The sequence below is a fragment of the Prunus persica genome, chromosome G6 (assembly GCF_000346465.2).
Source record: "Prunus persica cultivar Lovell chromosome G6, Prunus_persica_NCBIv2, whole genome shotgun sequence".
Classification (NCBI taxonomy): domain Eukaryota; kingdom Viridiplantae; phylum Streptophyta; class Magnoliopsida; order Rosales; family Rosaceae; genus Prunus; species Prunus persica.
The window spans coordinates 20,317,041-20,339,106 of NC_034014.1; the positions used below are offsets into that span (position 1 = coordinate 20,317,041).

General features: G+C 35.4%; 1 protein-coding gene and 1 pseudogene across 1 annotated transcript; one reads left to right on the forward strand and one right to left on the reverse strand.

Moving 5' to 3' along the window:
* LOC18772109 lies at positions 8,102 to 10,755 on the forward strand (annotated as a pseudogene).
* LOC109949979 lies at positions 11,970 to 15,771 on the reverse strand. Its single transcript, XM_020567224.1, has 2 exons — positions 15,558 to 15,771; positions 11,970 to 12,431 (listed from the first exon to the last, which is right to left on the reverse strand). The coding sequence occupies exons 1-2, from the start codon at positions 15,705 to 15,707 to the stop codon at positions 12,180 to 12,182; spliced, it is 402 nt and encodes a 133-aa protein (XP_020422813.1). The 5' UTR covers positions 15,708 to 15,771; the 3' UTR covers positions 11,970 to 12,179.

A 22,066-nucleotide genomic window follows, 5' to 3' on the forward strand; every position in this document is an offset into this window, starting at 1 on the left:
TTTCTCCCCCCCCGAGCGAGATATATAAAAAAAGATTTTTTGTATTTTGTTATACACACACACAGCGTATACACAGATATATCCCGCCTCCTGGAGAGCCCGCGTGACCTCCGTGCGTGTTGTCTCCCGCCCTCTCGGGCCCGTGTACTCTCCAAAATATAAACATATATTTGAGTTTTTTATCTCTCTCTCTCCCTCCCCCATACAGAGAGAGAGAGAGAGAGAGAGAGAGAGAGAGAGAGAGAGAGAGAGAAAATCTGATTTTATAAAAAATCCCATTTCGAAATATTTACGATTGTGCCACTGGGTTTCTTTTGATCATATCTCTCTCGTTACAACTCCGATTCGAGCCCACTACGTGTCTATGAACTCGTCTCAGTACGACCTATCCAAAAATACAAGTCACGGTCCCAAACTCTCTCTGGTTAAAAATATGACTAAAATACCCTTAAATAATTAAATAATTAAATAAGGGTAAAATTTGGGGAAATTTGGGGTCGGGGTGTTACAAAACTATTATAGGAACTTGTACTTAATTTTAAAATTGAAAAAAATTGAATCTCACCACCAACATGGCTTCTTTTTTTTTTATGACATGGACTTAAAAAGTAATATTTTTTTTCTCTATTGTTTAAATTAATTTTAAAAAATTAAAATAAGATAAATACAAAAATAAATAACAATAAAATTGACGAACTTTGACGGTAGGACCATCTTGATACAAAACAAAAAAGTGAAAGGACGGTTCAAATGAAAATTTTAGTTGGTGGACCAAAATGATACTGGAGCAATAGTTGAGGGACCATTTCAGTCATACCCTTCGATAGAGTTTCTCAAAAAGTCTCATATACCCTTCAAAACTCAGTCACGTGGCCATCGCATGATCAAAAGTGACGGAATCTGTCACGGATGGACCATCTTGGTACAAAATAAGAAGTTTAAGGACATTTGAAATGAAAATTTTAGTTGGTGGACCAAAATAATACTAGAGCAATAGTTGGGGGACCATTTAGGTCATTAACCCTATCTATTATTATAAAATAATGAGATAAATAAAAAAATATGGGACTTGGAGTCTAAGGGTTCAGTGTCTATAAAAAACCAACTAATTTCCCAGCAAAAGAGAGGTATGATTGATTCTACTGCAATATTTTTTAGCAAACACTGAGTTTAGCATTGGAGTGTTTTCTTGCTGGTATACTCCTCCTTACTCATTGCTGACAATCAAAGATGGTGTTCGGGTTCTCAACATGGAATACAAGATTATTTGTTTGAGGATCCGAAATTTTCCGCTCCAACAACCATAATGTAAGTGACAAATATTATCTTTGTCTTCTATGTACTTATACACTTATGGTATGTTTACTAATCCGTCATTGGATTATGAGGAATTGAATTGAGGATGAATTGAATTGAGGAAGAGTTGGATTGAGGAGAATTAGATTCCGGATTCCTAATAAAGTTGTTTACTAAACCATATGGATTTAGAGGAGTTAGATTCTGGATTCATATTAAAGTTGTTTACTAAACCATATGGAATTGAGGTAGGAGTAGTACTAATTACTAAAATGTCCTTTTTGTTGAGTTAAAGTGGATGGCATATTTGAAATTTTGAAAATTGTGTGAGGATATAATGAGTAAAAAAGATGAATTCCTAATAAGTTACTTCTCCAGGAATATACCACCTCTCACCCAAGAATTGAATTCCTCCAAAATCAGGAATTCAATTCTTAATTTTGTGTAGGCCCCACTTACTTTTCAATTCCTTGATGTGAAGTAAACGCAGTAATCCTCCATAAGTGGAATACAATTCCGGATGAGAATTCCAATTCCTTATTAGTAAACACACCATTAGAGTTCAAAAGGCTAGAAGTTCCTGCATAAACAAAAGAGTTAATGACAATGTAGTTCCACCGTTAAGATTTCTATCAGATCTCGCTGTTAGTTACCTACGTGGTACTGTAGGCCCCACATTTTTTGTTTTTTTAAATTTTAAATTGATTAAAATATGAATAAAATATTTAAAAACCAACTAAAAAATAAGAATTTTTTTAAAATTAAAAAAAAAGAGACCATGCCTTTCCCCTTCACTATGTTTCTTCTCTCTGGCCTCCTTCGACTAATTCCAGTCTGTGACCTCCCTTCCAAATATCTCTCTCTCTCTCTCTCTCTCTCTCTCTCTCTGCGTGTTTTGAGGATGGGTTCTCGGTTAGAGGGATGGGTCTGGGGAATGGATGGGTTGCGATAGGGAAAGGAGGCGAGAAGGGGCACAGGTCGGAGAGGAGGGGAATTGGTATGGGGGCTGGGGAAAAAAACCAAAGGGAGGAGGGCGATGCGTCTGGGTGGGTTGCGAGAAGGAAAGGGGGGAGAGCGGAGAAGAAATCGAGGGAGGGGGAGGTGGCTGTGACTGTGGGTGGTTGTCATGGGCCAATGGGGAAGAGAAAAAATTTGGAGTAGGGGGGTTGATGGGTTCTGGGGTAGGGGCAGGGAGGTGTATGTGACTGTGGGTGGTTTTCATGGGCCAATGGGGGGGTTGATGGGTTCTGGGGTAAGGGGGCCCGAGGTGGTTCTGGGTTTGTTTGGGAATTGGAGCTTGTGGGTGTTGGTGGTCATGGGGAATCGGGGGAGAAAAAATGTCCCGAGGGAAAGTTTTCAGTTTGTTCGGGGAAATTTTTTTCCAAAAACAATTTCATTTTAATCAATTTAAAATAAATAATAAAATAAAAATATAGGACTCATAATGCCACGTATGCAACTAACATCAAGATCTAATGGAAACCCTAACGATGAAACTATATTGTAACAAAGTTAAAAAGCCATTACAGCTTTCTATGCGCCAAATAATCTATTATTTCTTATATTGCAGTGCCTAAATGATATATGCACTCCATAGAAAACAATCATACAATAAGAATCAGTTTGGAGTGGAAATGGCTACATGGAAAGTGTCAAAAACAATATCATAATAATTAAAATAATTAAAAATTTAAAGAAAAACATAACCAACCTTTAAAATCTGTTGAATCTTAGCAAGGAAATAGAGAGAGCTTCTATTTTTCTTTTTTGTTAATTTACTGAGAATAACAAGAGAATAAAAACAACATAAGAGAAAGCTCTTTAATTATGTAACAATTGCCAAGGAAGAGAGTAGATACCATATCTACCTTTTGAGAGCTATCATCTTCCTTCATCATGGTCCTTTCGAAAAGACAATCTTTTTCTTCTGAGGAAAATTCCAGTACTAAAAAACCAAAGCACGTCACTATTTCAAGAACAATCCAGCAATGGACCTAGCTAGCCAGCTAATGTGAGTAGCTGGCTATATAATCATAGAATTGGCTGCCGTTTCATCCCACTCCCAGGAGAAAAACTTCTATCAAACGGAGATAGTATTATTTTGCTATCCTGGTCAATAACGCTATAATACAGTCACACGGGTGATAACACTTCCACGTGACATAGCATTCTTGGCCGAAGATAGCAAAATAGTGTTATTCTCGTAGTAACTAAATTTTTCTCCTGTTGTTCTTCTTATATTTTGACAACCATTTAGTTTCCTTTTCATGTTTTGGTAAAATATATTTCAGGGTTATTAGGTCTATTAGTCCTTGAATTTTAACCCGATTTACATTTTGGTCCCTCAATTTCAAAAATAATTCCCGTGGTCTTTCAACTTAAATTTTGTGAGGACAAATGGTCCTCCCGTCAATTTTGTTAACTTTTTCTGTTAAATGCATGGGCAAAATGGTTTTTTTGAATCAAAACCAAAAAAATGAATAAAAAATTATATCTTTAAAATAATAATAAAAGAAAGGAAGATTCACTATTATACTCAATATAGGAGCCCAAATTTTTTTTTAAAAAAAAAATCTATATGAAATGGACTTTAGAAACACACCCAAAGCCCATTTACAACATAACAAAAAGGCTTTAAACTTCTTATAAATTACAAAACTGCTGTTGATTTATTAAAACAAACTGAACTCTAGAACCTTATAAAAAAAATCCAAAACACTTAATAAGACATCAAAATAATTTAATAATCAAAATTAAATTCAATTGGGCCATCTGTCATTTTTTGAATTTTTTTTGAGTTTGTTTATAGAAATTAAATGGCGCAGGGTTTGCTTAGAAAAATCAAATCATCGTCCCTAACCCCAGTTTATTTGTGTGTGTTAAATACCTATATTGTCCTTGTACTATGGATTTGAGAGAGGAAAATCAGATCTGCCCAGATATGCCATAAAACCAAATATGCCCAGATCTGCCAAAAACTCAGATCTGCCAAAAAAATCAAATCTGCCAAAAACCAAATCAGATTTATTTTCTCATTTCTCGCTGGTGTTTTCTCTAGTGTTGGAGCAAGAGAAGCTTCCATTGAAGCTCAGTCTCATGTCCAACTATATTCTTCATCTTTAATCTACAATTTTCAATATTTCACCTTCGATTTCTTGTTCTAAAATCATGCTTCTATTGATTTTTTTTTTTTTCAGATTGTTCAAGACCTCGAACAAACCTCAATCAAATGCTCTTAGCTCTACTCCTCATCTTCGAGCTCTACTCCTCTTCGGCCACATCGTCGTTGTCGTTGTCGTCATCGTCGTCGTTGTTGTTTGGTTTGCACTTGAGATTTTTGATCTTTTGCTTCAATTATGTATTTCTTTTCGAATTTTAGTTGAATTTTGAAATGTATTTTAAGCTTTGATGATCGATTTATCCTTTGTTGCTATTTCAGTTATGAATCTCATTTTTGTTAATGTACTTCTATGACAGAGTATTAACAATGTACTTCTATGACATAATAGTATTAACAATCTGGGCTAGGCGTGTTTTGAGTTGGTCTGGTTTGTTCTTTCTTCATCTTTTCTTTGGTGGACATATATTAGAAATAGTAACATAACAAGCATTAATCAACATGACAGTAAACTAGCAGTATTATTACCCTAGACTGAAACATTACAGGGGTAAACATGCATTAGAAATAGGATGTCATAGGAAATAGCAGTGTTATTACCCTAGACTAGAACATTACAGGGGTAGATATGCATTAGAAATAGAATCTCATAGGAAACTAGCAGTGTTATTACCCTAGACTAGAACATTACAGGAGTAGACATGCATTAGAAATAGGATGTCATATGAAACTAGTATTGTTATTACCCTAAACTGGAATATTACAACTATTAATCAACATGACAGTGAACTAGTAATGTTATTACACTAGATTGGAACATTACAAGGGTAGACATGCATTAGAAATAGGATATCATAGGAAATTAGCAGTGTTATTACTCTAAACTGGAACATTACATGGGGTAAACATGCATTAGAAATGGGATGTCATAGGAAACTAGCAGTGTTATTACCATAGACTGGAACATTACAGCCATTAATCAACATAACAGAGCAGTATTATTATCCTAAACTGGAACATTACAATAATTAATCAACATAACAATAAATGTGTGAAACATTACAGTCATTAATTAACATGACACATTAATGAAGCTACGGTTTTCAAGACGTTTTGTTTGTAATGAATTGTTTGGGTTTTTTTTTTTTTTTAATAAAATTGAGCTAGGCTTGTTTTGGGTGCTATTTAAGTTTTTTTAAGTTGATCAATGGCAATCATGTAATTTATAATAACTTAAACACTAATTTCTTATGTAGTAAATGAGTTTTGGGTATGTTTCTAAAGTGCATGTGGGGTTATTTTTATAATTTCAGCTTCTATTTTGGGTATATTAGTGAAGCTCCCAAAAAACTAGTCTTGTACTCTTGGTCTATCAAAGAGCTCTTATCTTTTTGGAGACTTATTAATCGATAAAGGTTCTTCTTTATTATAAAAAATAAAAAATAAAAAATAAAAAATAAAATAATGTGTTAATTTTTTTTTAAAAATACATGTGTTGACACGTGGCTCATAATGGTTGGGGGCTTTCTTTTTTATATTAAAAAATATTATAGCCGTACGGCCATACTATTTTCATACAGTGGGCTGCTTTGTTTTTTCTTTAGAAAATAGTATAGCCATACGGCTATATTTGATTTTTTTCTATTTTTTTTTAAAAAAAGAATAGCATGGAAGCGTTATTGTTTTTTTTTTTTTTTAAATTGTCTTTAATAAATTGTATAAACAAGCAGCTATAGTGTTTTCAAGATGTATGCATATTATATATATATATGTTGGTACGTAGTTTTCAACAGTACATTCGTGTTTTATACACGTCTCACTTTTTCTTTAAAAAGCTAATATACAATAGTCGTATTGTACATGTACGTAAGTATTTTTAATGTTTTATACACGTATTTTGTACAAAATTTTCAGTAAGACACACAAAATTCACGTATTATACAAATAATTCTCACATATTATTTTATAAGAATAACATATGTTATAAAAATTATATTAAAATTTCATATAGTGGGAAGATTAATATCCACTTTGAATATGTTGCAAATTAATATCTACAAAGGTACAAACTGCAACTAGGAGGGTCCTTTTTTATTATTAATTTTTTTAATTACATAGTATAGCCAGGCGGCTATACCAGGATTTTTTATTAAAACACATGGCTTTAATCGATAAAGGTTCTTCTTTTTTTCTTTTTTTTATAATAAAAAGGAGTACCGCCGTACGGCTATACTCCATGTATTTAATTTTTTTTAAAGACATGTGTTGACACGTGACACCTAATGGTTGGAGGTCCTCTTTTTTATACTAAAAAATAGTATAGCCGCACGGCTATACTCATTTTTTAAATTTTTTGAAAATGTATAGCCTTCCGGCTATATGATTTTCACACAGTGGGCTACTCTGTTATTTCTTTAGAAAATAGTATAGCCGTGCGGCTATACGTGATTTTTTTCTAATTCTTTTATAACAATAGTATAGCAGGGAAGCGTTACTGGTTTTTTATTATTTAAATTGTCAGTGGCGGCCGGAGGAGGTGGCCGGCAGTTGGCTAGATATAGACATGTGGCATAGTATGCTTGCTTTAGAAGGAGTGATATTGTGTGTAATTTTGATATTTTTTAATGATATTTTTGTAAAATTAGGTACTACATTTTGGTCTTTGGCCTTATGCTAATTAGATGAAATTGTATTCATATCTTCTAAATTAGTAAACTATATTGTGTTTTAAAACTAAAGCTCCCTAGAACCGTTTTTTTACCCTCTCACACACAACATAAAATACAATGCCAAAAGCTAGAAACAAACCCTAAATCCTTAACCAATAAGATAATCATTTACATCCTAAATTAGCAAGGAAATTCAAATGCCTCCCAATCCGCCTAAAATACAAATTTCCAATCCTTACACTACTAATCCTTACATATCATCAAATATAGCTTCTATTTGGATTTAAAAGACTGAAGAAAAAAAAATCAATGAAATCGCAGACAAAGAAGACAAATCATTATGAACCATATTAGTCATCCTATCAATTCCTATAAAAACCTGTTACATTACAAACACTTGACAACACTGACTAAACTAAAAACCATCAAGAGCTTTCTCTCATTCAGTCACATTCAAGTAAGTTTAATTTTGTTCATTCTGAATGGAAGGAATAGCTACAACGCGTTTCACACTTGTATTTGCTTTGGTGATTATGTCGTTTTTGGCTATGATGCAACACATTGTCGTTGAGGATTCACATATGTCGTTCTCCTGAAGAGTCCAACTGCCATCCAGAAAATTGTGAAGCTTCATATAAGGATGAACTCAAGGATGATTTCATGAGGTTTGAATGTGTGCCCATTTGGTGAAGCAACTGTTTGTGTGTGTTTTAGCAAAAAATACTAGTAATTAACAATACTGATGTTGGCACTGTAAGTGTCTAATAATAATCCATGATGCATTTTTAGATGATTGGTGTTGTCGCTTTCTTTATCGTTTATTGTTTCGCAAATCTTCTTCAATTGCGCTGCTCTCAAACCATATTATATATTTTTTAAACAGAAACTTGGATATAAACCATTGGACAAAAGAAGAAAAAAATGTCGTAAGGAAAAGGCGCACAAAACTTCCCAAGCTTACAGATTAAAAACATGAGAAATTTCACCAAAGATTAAACATGACCTTAATGGCATTGCCTCCACCAGCACTCTGGTTTCAAATGCTTTTTCCACTGACTTTAAAGGTTTTCCTGGGCAAATTCAACCACCATTACATCGCTTTTGGCTAGATTGTTCCAAACATATCTAGATTGGTCAAACACATTGACTTCAGGAATTATCCTGTGTATCTAATCCTAAACACATTTACTTATGACTGCTTATTTGTTATGCATTTCAAGCATACATATCGTTATATCTTAGTTTGTAGTGGCTCTTAAACGATGAGGACTCCTAAACGAAAGGTACGGAACGTTTTATCCAAGTTTAGAAAAAGGAAAGTTTTTGTGGAATTCATAATAACACGGACTTGAGCTTTCTCGAGGAAACCAGTTGGAGGGAGGTTTGAGCGCCCTTTTACTCAGAGATGCTGAAGATGATGATACGGACTACAACTGCTGCTACTTCTTCTTGTTATTGCTGGAGCAGCAGAGGTATGAATTGTCTTCACTCTAACTCCACTTTTCTCGTTTTCGTCAACAATTACTATGCTTTCTTTCACTCTCAACCTTCGAAACCGATCAAATCTACAAGAACCCAACTAGAGCAGCCAAAAAGAGACTTACCCAAAATCACAAATGTTGAGGATGCTTTCAATGTGTTCGATAGAATGCTTCAATGCGCCCTCTGCCTTCTGTTGTCCGTTTCAATAAAATCTTGGGTCAAGTTGCAAAATTGAAACATTACTCGGCCGTCATCTCATTCTATAACCAAATGGGTGTGTCGAGAATTGGACATGATGTTTGTACCCTAACCATTCTCATAAATTCTTATTGTCACCTAAACCAAATGGGGTTTAGTTTATCTGTACTGGGAAAATTCTTCAAACTTGGTCTTGAACCAAGTGTCTACCTTCACCACTCTAATCAACGGCTTTCTTCTCGAGAATAGAGTGGTTCAGGCAGCAGAACTTTTCAATAAAATGATCAACGCTGGTAATTGTCAGCCTGATGCTGTTACTTATGGCACGCTAGTAAAGGGCTTTTGCATGAAAGGTAACAACAGTGCTGCTATTCAGTTGCTTAGGAAGATGGAGGAAGGAGCTTGCAAGCCTGGCTTAGTTGTCTATAACACAATCATCGACAGTCGTTTTTAAGGATAAACTAGTTGATGATGCGTTGAACCTCTTATCAGAAATGATGAGCAAGGGTATTGCCCCAGATGTCATTACCTATACATCCTTGATTCATGGAGTTTGCAAATTAGGCGAGTGGAAAGAAGCTAAAAGGTTCTTGAATGAAATGGTGAGTAAAAGCATATTTCCAGATGTGCGCACGTACAATGTCTTGGTAGACACACTTTGTAAGGAGGGGATGGTCTTGGAAGCAGACGGTGTGGTAGAAATGATGATTCAAAGAGGTATTGAACCTGACACGGTTACGTACAGTTCACTCATGGATGGTTACTGTTTGCGAGGAGAAATGAGCAAGGCTAGAAAAGTTTTTAAACTAATGCTTAGCAAGGGATCGATGGTTGATGTTATTTGTTATAGCGCATTGATAAATGGATATTGTAAACATAAGATGATGGATGAGGCCATGATGCTACTTCGGGAAATGACTTGTAAGGGACTGATTCCAAATATCGCTATTTATAACACTCTTGTCGACGGTTATTGCAAAGTGGGGAAATTAGGTGATGCACAACAGTTGTTCTCAGAGATGCAAGCTTGTGGTCAACTTCCAGATGTTCAAACTTATGCTATCTACTGGATGGCGTGTGTAAAAACCGACAAATTTCTACAGCAATCCAACTGTTTAAAGAGATGGAAGGCAAGAAGGTGGATGCAGATATTGTGATTTACGCTATTCTTATTAAAGGTTTGTGCATAGCTGAAAAAATTGAATCTGCAAAGGAACTCTTCTGTAGTTTATCATCAAGAGGGCTTCAACTGGATGTAAGGACATATAACATAATGATTAATGGACTCTGTATTGGGGGCCGAACAAGTGAAGCAGAAAAGCTGCTTATCGAAATGGAAGAGAAAGGTTGTTCTCCAAATGGGTGGACCTACAACGTAATTATTCGAGGGTTTATCAATAACAATGAGACAGTAAGGGCGATGGAACTTATTCAACAAATGGTTAAGGGGGGTTCTCCTGCAGATGCTTCAACTACAGAATTGATAATTGATCTATTGTGTAAAGATAAAGTAGATCCTGCATTGTTGCCATTGATGCAAAAAGAGAATTATGAACTGAATTTGCCTCAGTTAAAGTTGAAAAGATCTTCTGACCATTCCAATAAACATTGAAGCTCTTCTACCTCTGGCAACCATGGATGTGTTATATCTATTATCTCTTAATCCATCAGGTGACAATGTCGAGTAGTTATTAGATATAACTTTTCCAATAATCGTAACATCTTTGAAACAATTGGCTTGTTTTTTTGTATGCAAGTCTTTTTTAGTGTCTTTCACACAAACATTGTGCAATTGACTGGCTCTGCATGTTTTTGTTATTTTGCGGTGTACAGACTTGGTTATTAAAGATATCATTGGGGGATATCCTGTGATCATGATAGAGAAATTTCAATGTTACTCTTTTAAGGTTGTTAAATTTATTAGAGAGAAGCAGGGTATTTGGACTGATAAAATCAGATTTTTCAGCTGACCAAGACTTTGCAGTTTCGGCAAAAACCAACCAGCCTTTGATTAAGGTGCCTTCTACAACTTCTTTTCAATTTTTTTGATTTCTAATAATTTTGTGAAGGACATGGTGAAATTTGCTAACCCTTGATTGGGTCTGAATGCTCGTTTCGGAGTGATTTAAGATGGGGCAGAATCATTTATGGGTAGAAGCACTTCAAACGTGCTCATTGAATTGATTTTCCATAGAAGTGATTATTGACCCATTCAAAATCACAATCAAAATGCGCCCTTTGGACCTTTGGTGGTGAAGCGAATTTACACTGTGTTTCATTTTGAGTCTAGCTTTTCTGGTCAGGAGCCTCTGAAGATGGGACTTGGTTTAATTGATTTGCCTATGGTTCTTTTATTCATCGGTCAATCAAATTTTTAGATGAAGCCAAATTTTTACCAAAGCTTCTATTAGCCAAAAAGCATAGAACGGTTGAGAAACCTTGGAAATGCAGACAATATTGTTGATGGGCCAGGACATGGTTTTTGTCATCATGGAATTATTCATTTGGCCGTTAATAAATACGAAGTTCTCTAATGAAGAGAGTTTTTGATCATTTCGAAAAATGAAAAGAAGCCAACCCCATGGATATAATATTATGCCTGCAATCTAAACCATAAACAACCCAAATATTGGATCGGCCATATTGCTCAATGTACGTTATGAACTACTTTTCTTTTTCCTTTTTTTAGCATAATCTACATATAAAGACCAAAAAAAATTTATTTATGGAAGGCAGAACTATATGTAGATATCCACCTGTATCAACCTATGATGAGCCTCAAACAAGACTAAATTTCTAGTCTACATTTCCTAATAGATATCCTCTTCTATTAAAGGATCCTTCAAATAATTTTATTTTAGGGACGCCCTTTAGGGTACCCTACGAATTTTATTCAACAATCCAAACCATCTATTTTTTAGGTATTCATTCATAGATCATCCTTGCAAAAAATTAGACAAATCAAAAATCATTTCGATATCCAATTGTGTCCTACAAATCAATGAATACGGTGCTTCAAGAAAGTACTAAAATCTCAATAATTCAATTGACTGATAATTTGGACATGATGTTTATCTCTGTACTTTGAATGACATCTCAAGTTCGAAGTTTCTCTCTACCCTATTGATAATAAAGAAAAAACTTGAGAAATATATGAACATTTTTGTGTATGTGGGCAAGCAAGGAAGAAGGTAGACAGAGCAATATCAGTAGTAGTTGGGAAAATTTTATTATTCTTTGAAATCTTAATCATTACATATACAAGACATAATTTGACCCCAAAAAACAAAAATAACAGAGAGAGAGAGAGGGTAATTAAAGAGAGTAAGGTGAAATCAATAATCCCATATTACCAGAAGAAGAAGTGGTTGCGATGGAGTTATACATAACATCTGAAGGCTCAAACTTGCATTTAATCATGCACATGCCAAGATACATTGCGTTCGAGATGCACTTTCTCGTACATATTCGTACACCACAAAGAAGAAGATGGCCATTTGAAACCACATGATTATTCGTATTGGAGTTATCAGAGACATCATCAACTTGATCAAGAGTCTTGGCATTTTGAACCACATTGCTATAAAGAAGGATTGATACCATCTTGAGTTGATATTGCAAGCACAAGCGTGCTCAGCAAAACCACAGCCCTCAACACAATAGCATATCTTGATGGAAAAACAACAATCAGTGATTAATAAAAATGATTATATATCAACAATATATAAATACAATGAATTTGAATTTATCACAAACTGTAATTTGAAATAAACTTCTGAAACCTTATCAGAAGAGTCACTTTTTCTTCTTTCTACCAAAATAGAACAAATATCATTGAATTTCATTCAAACTTCCAACATATCTATACCTCCTCTTTCTTATTTGATGAATTATTTCTTCAACTCTGTTTGATTGTCAAAGTTTGTTGGAGGAAGTGGAAGCTAAAGCCCCAATTTATAAGGAAACCCTTTGGCCATATGTGGAAATCCCAATCATTCCAAAACACCATTTTAGCCAATTTCATATATATATATATATATATATATATATGCATTAGAAATCGAATGTCATAGGAAACTAGTAGTGTTATTACCCTAGACTGGAACATTACAGGAGTAGACATGCATTAGAAATAGGATGTCATATGAAGCTAGTATTGTTATTACCCTAAACTGGAACATTACAACCATTAATCAACATGACAGTAAACTAGCAGTGTATTACCCTAGATTGGAACATTACAGCCGTTAATCAACATGACAGTAAACTAGCAATGTTATTACCCTAGACTGGAACATTACAGGGGTAGACATGCATGAGAAATAGGATATCATAGGAAATAAGCAGTGTTATTACCCTAGACTGGAACATTACAGGGAGTAAATATGCATTAGAAATAGGATGTCATAGGAAAGTAGCAGCGTTATTACTCTAGACTGGAACATTACAGCCATTAATCAACATGACAGAGCAGTGTTATTACCCTAGACTGGAACATTACAATAATTAATCAACATGACAGTAAATGTGTGGAACATTACAGTCATTAATTAACATGACACGTTAATGAAACTACGGTTTTCAAGACGTTTTCTTTGTAATGAATTGTTTAGATTTTTTTATAAAATTGGGATGGGCTTGTTTTGGGTGCTATTTAAGTTTTTTGTATTGGGCTTCTTTTTTAAGTTGAACAGTGGTAGTCATGTAATTTATAATAACTTAAACACTAATTTCTTATGTAGTAAATAAGTTTTGGGTGTGTTTCTAAAGTGCATTCCATGTGGGGTTTTTTTTTATAATTTCAACCCCTATTTTTGGTATATTAGTGAAGCTCCCTAGAAATAATTCCTATAAGGTTCAAACTTAGTATCACATGTAATGAACAACAGTGTTGATCTCTTGGACTACAGGAGTCCAAGAGATTTGTGGTCACTCACTATTATGAAAGGACCCGCCCCGAATTTTCTCAAAATCCGAGACGAACCCTTTGGAATTCCGGACATCACCCCGATGTCAGGCCCACTTACTAAAAACCGAGACTTCCTGCCGAAATTTCGGCAGAGTCTCCCCTATAATTTGGACATTTCCCAAAATTTCAACCTGCATAAAAACGCATTTAATATCCACAACTGGCAGCATGCACAATATAATTTCATGCAAATTCTCATAAATGGCCTTCGGCCTTCCAATAATTCTCAAACAACTACCAAACAATTCAAATACCAAATATGACTAATATTTAGTCTGCGGCTGCACCTAATAACCTTAGGCTGTCTACGTACCCTCCTTGAGGGATCAAGCCACACGTAGTTCTTCCCTAAAAATCCAATTCCACACTTGGGCGATGCCTTATTTCATCTCTCTGAATTTCACATATTCTCCCCATACGCCGGTACAACCAACGCCACGTATGGGGCCTGTCAACACGCCGGATAACCTACGCCACGTGCGACCATGCCATACTATCATAATATCTCCCCATACGCCGGTACAACCAACGCCACGTATGGGGCCTGTCCCAACGCCGGATAACCTACGCCACGCGGGACCTCAATATCATATCACAAATCTCCCCATACGCCGGTACAACCAACGCCAGGTATGGGGTCTGTCGACACGTCGGATAACCTACGCCACGTGCGACCTCAACACAATATCACATGGCTCCCCATACGCCGGTACAACCAACGCCACGTATGGGGTCTGTCTCAACGCCGGATAACCTACGCCACTTGAGACCTGAACATAATATCACAAATCTCCCCATATGCCGGTACAACCAGCGCCACGTATGGGGCCTGTCCCAACGCCGGATAACCTACGCCACGTGAGACCTAATTTTCACTTGGTGGTGCTTGTAGTGAATCCAAAATCCGGGGAGGTACCTACAGTAGTGCGTATAGCACTCCAAACTGACATTCTAGACTCTGTTGTACCCTTGTACAACCACATATAATTATATTTATATAAATTAATTCTTATATTGTGTAACCCTCCACAATAGTCTAGCTCCCGATAATCCCCCCTCCCCCCGGAAGGGTGAGATTACTCCGGGAGATTCACGGTCAACCAAGGGTCAAACTACTCTAACCCTGGTCAAACGGACCTGCAGAACCCACGACCTCCAATTTCCGATCCGAAAGTCTCTATGGGTTCTACCAGGTATAGGACACTTGTCCTGCGAGTTTGGTTCAGATCAGACGGTCGGATTTCTCACGATCGCATGATCTGACGGTTAATATAAAATATAAAGTTTAAATTATTATTCGGAACATCTGGGGCTCCGATTCACGATCCGTGAATTCCTACACGATCCTAGAAATACCTAGATTAACATATATTAAATTTGGGACCATCCAACGGTCCCAACCTATCGAACCCGGATAACGCACAATATGCGATTATCCGTTCGACAGTCAAACGACGTCCGAATTGAGATCCGTGAAATCCTACGCACTCGTGACAACCTAAGGATCTCATCGGAACACATCGCTACTTTTTCTACAGTGCCCACGCGCCGCCGCACGCGCCGGCAGCACGTGGGTGCCCAAAGCGATAACGCTTCGCCGGAAAATCTCAACATCACGGCTTCAAACTCCTACCCTAGGTATAACACCCTATTTGGAGCCACTTTTGTTCTTGGACCTAATCCAAAAAGTGGCCGGAAATGGCCGATCACGGCGGCTGAAGTTTTGGCCCATTTTCAATTCGAAAATCGAGTGATCTAGAGATCGAATCGATCAAAACCCAACCAACAGGCAGCTAGAACAGCTCGAGAGGTTCAAGATCCATACCTGGGTCGACGGAATTGGTGGCCGGAGGAGGGAGATCGGCGACTGTGAAGATCCGGCGACGTCGGCCGCTTCTTCTCCAAATTCCGGCGAAACCGCGGCGGCTGGAGGCGGGAGGTGGCTGGGGTAGGAAGAGGACGATGGCCCGGTCATTTTGGTACCGGTCCCGTCGTCATTGGTGGCCGGAGGAGAGCACGGCCGGCCAAAACGTGGCCGGCTGTCGCGCGCGAGAGAGAGGAGAGAGAGAGACCCGCGGGGGAGAGAGAGAGAGAGAGAGAGAGAGAGAAAAAAAAAAAAATCTGAGTTTTAAAAAAAAATCCCATTTCGAAATATTTACGATTGTGCCACTGGACTTCTTTTGACGATATCTCTCCCGTTACAACTCCGATTCGAGCCCACTACGTGTCTATGAACTCGTCTCAGTACGACCTATCCAAAAATACTAGTCACTGCCCCAAACTCTCTCCGGTTAAAAATATGACCAAAATACCCTTAAATAATTAAATAATTAAATAAGGGTTAAATTTGGGGTCGGGGTGTTACAATTAAATGTAAATTTAACGGTTCACTAATTCTTGCACTTCTTTTAAGAAACTTTTTTGAACATTGGATTAATATCCAACTGTAGGTGACCACAATCTCTTGGACTCCTGTGGTCCAAGAAAGCAGGACTGTATACTAAAACTCAATAGTAAATAATAATACAACTCTATAATTATGGCTCAAAAGAAATACAACTCCATAATAAAATAACTAGCCCTTTGGCACATACTCACGCATGTGCCAATTATTTTTCTTTTTTCTTTTTTCTTTTTTATTTTATTTCTAGAATTAAGAAAAGATAACATAGGTAGTTATGTTTCATAAAAATATGACATATTATATGATTTTAATTTTAATTTTAATTTTTTTAATATAAAAATGTGAATTTGCCATATTATCCTTATTTAATTAGTAATTTCAATCCTTAATGTTTGAATTAACCAATGACATTTTTTGGTATTTTGAATGTTTCATCATTCTCTGCCTTTTGCTTTATATATATATATATATATATATAAGACATTAAACTGATTAAATTTATTCTAGGGAATATTAAAATAATAAGTAACATTAAAAATAGCTTGAAGAAAGTTGAAAGACATTATAAATGTTTCACGTTGTAGTTTATGATCACAAACTCATATGCAACACGTTGGATAAGTCTCAGTATGAGGAAGGGAATGGAAGGGAATGAATAAATATGAGTTCTGGAATGAGATCGACAACGACTCACTATTTTGTTTTGATTTCAACTAATTTTTATCCCAATAAGACTATAACCGCATTTTAAATTTTAGAATTTTGTGGGCAATTTCGCTTTTTGGTCTTCTTTATGGTGTGTTTGGATGAAGTCATTCTAATTTCTATGGAAATTGTAAATGACGGAATTTCTAATTACATCATTTTAAAATTCCGTCAGTTGCAAATTTCAGCATTTGGATGTCATATATGCGGAATTTAAGAAATGATAGAAATTACAATTCCACATGTTTGGAAAGTCATCACATAATTAGAACTTACTTAGAAGTAACAATATTTTTTTACAACAGTCTTGTATATAAAATCTGGATAGGAATAATTAGCATAGTTCAACACATTATTATTATTATTATATATATAATTAGAAAGACTTATGCAGTACGAAAATTGTCTAATAACACATACCTCAATGGTTACTAATGTAAAGAATTGTAACTGTAGCTTGTCTAATTTTAAAAAGCATAAATCACGTAATAAAAAAAATGAAGCTAATCATCCCAACCAATGTTTCAACAAAATAGCAAAAATTAAAGATGTCAACTGAATATAAAATGTGTCTACGCTCTTGGTGAAATAAACATCAATACCATTCCCTTCTTCCTCTCAGTTGGAATTGTCTTTAACATGAGAAACTGTTTCTCATTTTCTATAAACCAAAAGCATGCCTTCAGTTGTTCATCTGGACTAATATCTAGAATTACAATGACTTCATTATATACTTCTGTTGGATCAAGCTTTTGTTTGTAGAATTGATAAAGTGTTCCAAAGATGAAGTCATTTTAGCCACTGAATCAGCAAGAACATTAGTTGTACCTCCTTTTTTTGGGTGGGGGAATATCATAAGGATTTTGATTTCTTCGCATTGGACAACTAGAGCTGGGTGAAACATCATCAACCTGGCAACTCTCAAAACCTTGAGTATCACTTTCCAAATCAACAATATTATTGGGATCACTCTCAATTCTATGATATCAAGCCTGACAAGCAAATTAAACCAAATGCATTGCAGTATTTTTACAAAGACACTTGCAACTGGATAACATGTCCTTACACATACGCAATTGTAAAGTGAATGAGAGTGTGCAAAGATGCATCCATTTAGCTTTCCAAAAGAGAAGCACTCTCATTACTTAACTAGGAAGAAATTTATATGGCCCTACAGTAAAAGACTTACATAACAGTGATAACCCTATTTAGCATATTGATATTGACTCATCAAATACTGCATGTTGCTTCTTTTATATCAAATCAAATACAAAAAATTTAGTCATCGTGGGTATTGGACACTGATTAGAACACTGATTAGAACACAACTCAACCATAGAGATCTAATAACAGTACAAGTAACAGCTCAAAATGGCAAACCATGCCAAAAGCCCAGAAATAATAAAGGACACCAGAGAAGATCCCAAACAACTAAAACAAATTAAAATAAAGAACCAAAACCAAAGAAACAAAACAAAGTCCAAAGTCTGCATTTAAAAAGTACAGTACTCTGAGACCAATATGCAAAGTGATTGAAAACAACGTTTATCCTAATTTTAACACTTCCCCACCTTCTTTGTGATATTGAAACAGAAACCAACTCTCACAGAACATATAAATCCAGCCTATTTTTCACCACCTACAAACTGAAATAAAACAATCATAGATGTAGTTGTAAACCCACAAAAAGAAAAGGAAAAAAATAAGAGAGCTAACTTTAGAAAAGCAATAAATGGGTCCTCCATATTCAATAGCATCAATAACAACCAAAAAACAAAAAGGAAAAGGAAAAATCACATATGGTAAGCTCGAAAATGCAATTAGACCACAATTTCAATCCCAACTAATCAACAATACGATCAATACGAATACGAATATAACACATAAAGCACAACCAAGCACATAGCAGGGGCAAGCACAAGAACAATAGATAATTATTATCTTGTAAATAAAATTCAATTAACTGAAAAAGGAAAAATAGGTAACTCAAAATTAGGAAGTATAGCCATGGGAAGAGCAGAGAAAGATGAGTCTGGATAGTTGAGACTCTTACCTTGATTGGAAGAGCAAATATTCTTGTCAGATTGAAAGGTAGAGAGGAGAAATAAAATAAAAGCAGAGATAAGGCACATAGGATAAACCCTGGTTCCACAGTTGAAAACAATCAGTATAGCATACAAAAAAGAGGCCAACGACAAGGAAAGAAATTGAAAACTGAAACTCACCAGCAAAACTCAGCAGAACACCATCAAACGAATACCTATGGTGCGCAGGCTTGTTCTCTTTGAAGAAGATAGGTTATTCCTGAAATTTTGGCAGACAGACTATGAAAATTTTAGCGAGCAAAAGATAGGTTATCAAGGAGATTTGGCGGGCAGAAGATGAAAATTCCCTCTTTGTTGGGAATTGTACAATTCCGCCTATTACCATGGAATTTCAAGTTGGGATTTTAGATGTGGAATTCCCACGATATTTTCTGCGTGTAATTTGGCAAATCCTGAGTTGATTTTGCCAAACGCTGAACTTTCCCTTTTTCACGCTCCAAATCCCGATTTTTGTTAAAATCCAGAGTTATTTTACCGCATCCAAACACACTGTTAGAGAAATGCTCACAAATACCACAATTATTATAATGAAGCTTTCAAACAACACTATTATTGGAAGAGAAAAAAAAATTGTCTCATTATATCGATATCATCTCAATATATTGTCGTTATTGTCTCATTAGGTAGTCATAATATGACATGAATAAAGTATCAATATTGAGTTGATACTTTCGATATTATATTGTTGATTTGCTACAATAATAGTAGTAATTCAAAGCATTTCTATGTATTTTGATTAGGGCTTTTATGTTCTACTTAAACTCTTTTCTAAGTTGTATGTAGCAATTTTCGACTATGAATTTAACAAAAGAAGAAGAAGAGGGTTTTATCATACTTTGGTAGATTACATGATTGGTCTTTGATTCTAGACACTTGTCTGAGTCTTCCATGTCTTTGTGTTGCATTAAAAAGTCTTTAATTTTTTGTAAGATGTCGAGGATTAAGTAGGTGTCTCCTCTATGACTTATGAATGATTGATTTCCTTGAATTCAATTGCTCCATCTTGTGCTAGTTATGGGATTTCTTTTTCTCCCTCGGCCTTTGGAGTTCAAAAGACTAGAAGTTCGTGCACATACAAACAACTACCATTAATTTTTTGGTTTCTTTGCTTTCTCACTTCCTTTTTTATCTGAGGCCCTTGAATTGAACATGTCCCTCAAATCAAATCAAAGATCTAGCTTCATTCTTTATCTTTGACAAGCTTTTTTTATTTTTTTTTTAATAATCGAATTAGAAAATTGATATTTGGTAATGCAATCTAGCTTATCAAATCTCCAACAGGTCCTACACAACTCATTGTTTTTATTATATCTACACCCTTTAAAAAACCAAAAACCTTTTGGTTTTGATTTATCAACCAACGGCCTAAAATGAATGGGTTTTGTCCATTATACGCAAGTAGGAAAATCACCATGTTAATTTGGAAGAAGAAGGTTTAAAACTGAGCAATCAGATGAACAAAACTTAATTATATTTGAGTTGAGTCACCATGATAAAGATAAAAACAAAACAGATTAAAAGAAAACCAATTAGCTCCTTTTTGGGTTGAGTCAACAAGATTAGAACCAAAGGTCATACAAAGTGTCCATAAGATAAGCGTGGAACATGACGGACATTGATGGATGTAACAATTGTATACTTGTACTGATTTGATTCATGAGAAAAATAGTAAGGCTATGGGATCTCGTGTTTTGTCTTCGATTGTGAATGGCAAAGTTCGTTCAGATCCTTTGGTGAAGCATATTGAAGAAGAAGTCTAACAATCGTGATGCTCGATTCGGTTGAAGATGGTTCTTGCTTTCAGAGGATCTTCATTTGTTTCAAGGCTTGCATTGATGGTTTTCATTGACAGGCATTGGGGCGTTTTGGGAAGGTTGATCGTGGGAATCCATTGGCTACAAAATCTGAAGTTAGATGGGATTGGATATGATATTTCCAATTTTGAAACCAGCAATTTATGTCAAGCAAAGTGCTTCTCTTAATTATTTCCTAATTATTTTCCTTTTTCCTTTTTCCTTTTTCTCTTTTCTCATAGTTTTCTAGTTTAGTTTCCTTCAATAACTCAACTGTTATTTGAAACCCTTTGTACCATAAAAATGTAAATCTTTCAACATAAAAGTACAATGTGTAGAACTTAACATTCATCGTTTTGAACTATATATGGTGACTGTTACAGTCCTAAAGATGTGAGTACTTTCCTGACTAGTAAGAACATATATATCATGCAAACATAATGAACTTTTCACTATCTAATCGGCATTTCCTAACTACTAAGATTCTTCAAAAAGAAAACGAAAAAAAGAAAAAAGGAAAACCAGCATGCATATTATATTATAGGTTACTGACATTTCTCACCCTATCATTCTGGACAACCCAAGTCTGACTAAATACATATTTGTTTTAAAATTTGGCACTCATCTATTGTAGCCTTGTGTTAGATGTGAGTTATTCTATAGTGAGGGCCTTATTAGATGAGGCTCTCTATCTTAACCGTTAAATCAAATTGATTACTTTGATTCTTAAATAGGACCTCATCTAATATTTTTATCTAATTTAATCCAACGATTAAGATATAAAACCTCATCTAATGTCGTCATCTAAGACCCTAACTATAGAATTCTACGATTCTTCTTAGATGTCTGGTCTGAGTGTGAATTGATGATGTCATAGTTGTTTTGTATGAGGGCTTACTACTTACAAGGCCCAATTGTTACATACTTTTTTATTCTTAGGTACAGAAGGCCCCCAAGGCCCAAACTAGCAAAAGCTTTTCCAGCCAGGACATGGGATGGGATTAATGAATCAAGAACAATTCCAAGGCAATAGGCTTCTATTACTAGGTGGCAGCCAAATTTAGGGGTGGTGGTTGTGGTTGCGGTTTAGTATGGTTTGGTTTTAGCCTTAAATAGCACAATGAATAAATGTGACGTTACAGTTCAAATTGATCTGGTTCAGGCCACATTTTACATTTTATAGTGATCAGTCTCCCTTCATAAGTAATTAAGGAAATATACATCAAAAGCAGAGGCAACTTCATACCCTAAATTTACATAGTAGTTGAAAAAATGTCTAATCGTTGAAGATGGAGTTCGAATAGGTTAACAAACTTAGGCTTTAGTG

Excerpts from the sequence above, each read along its gene's own strand:
- LOC109949979 (XM_020567224.1), bottom strand. The coding sequence starts at position 15,707 with ATGACCGGGCCATCGTCCTCTTCCTACCCCAGCCACCTCCCGCCTCCA. Across the intron at positions 12,432-15,557 it reads CACCAATTCCGTCGACCCAG|ATATGCTATTGTGTTGAGGG; the intron begins GTATGGATCTTG and ends TTTTCCATCAAG.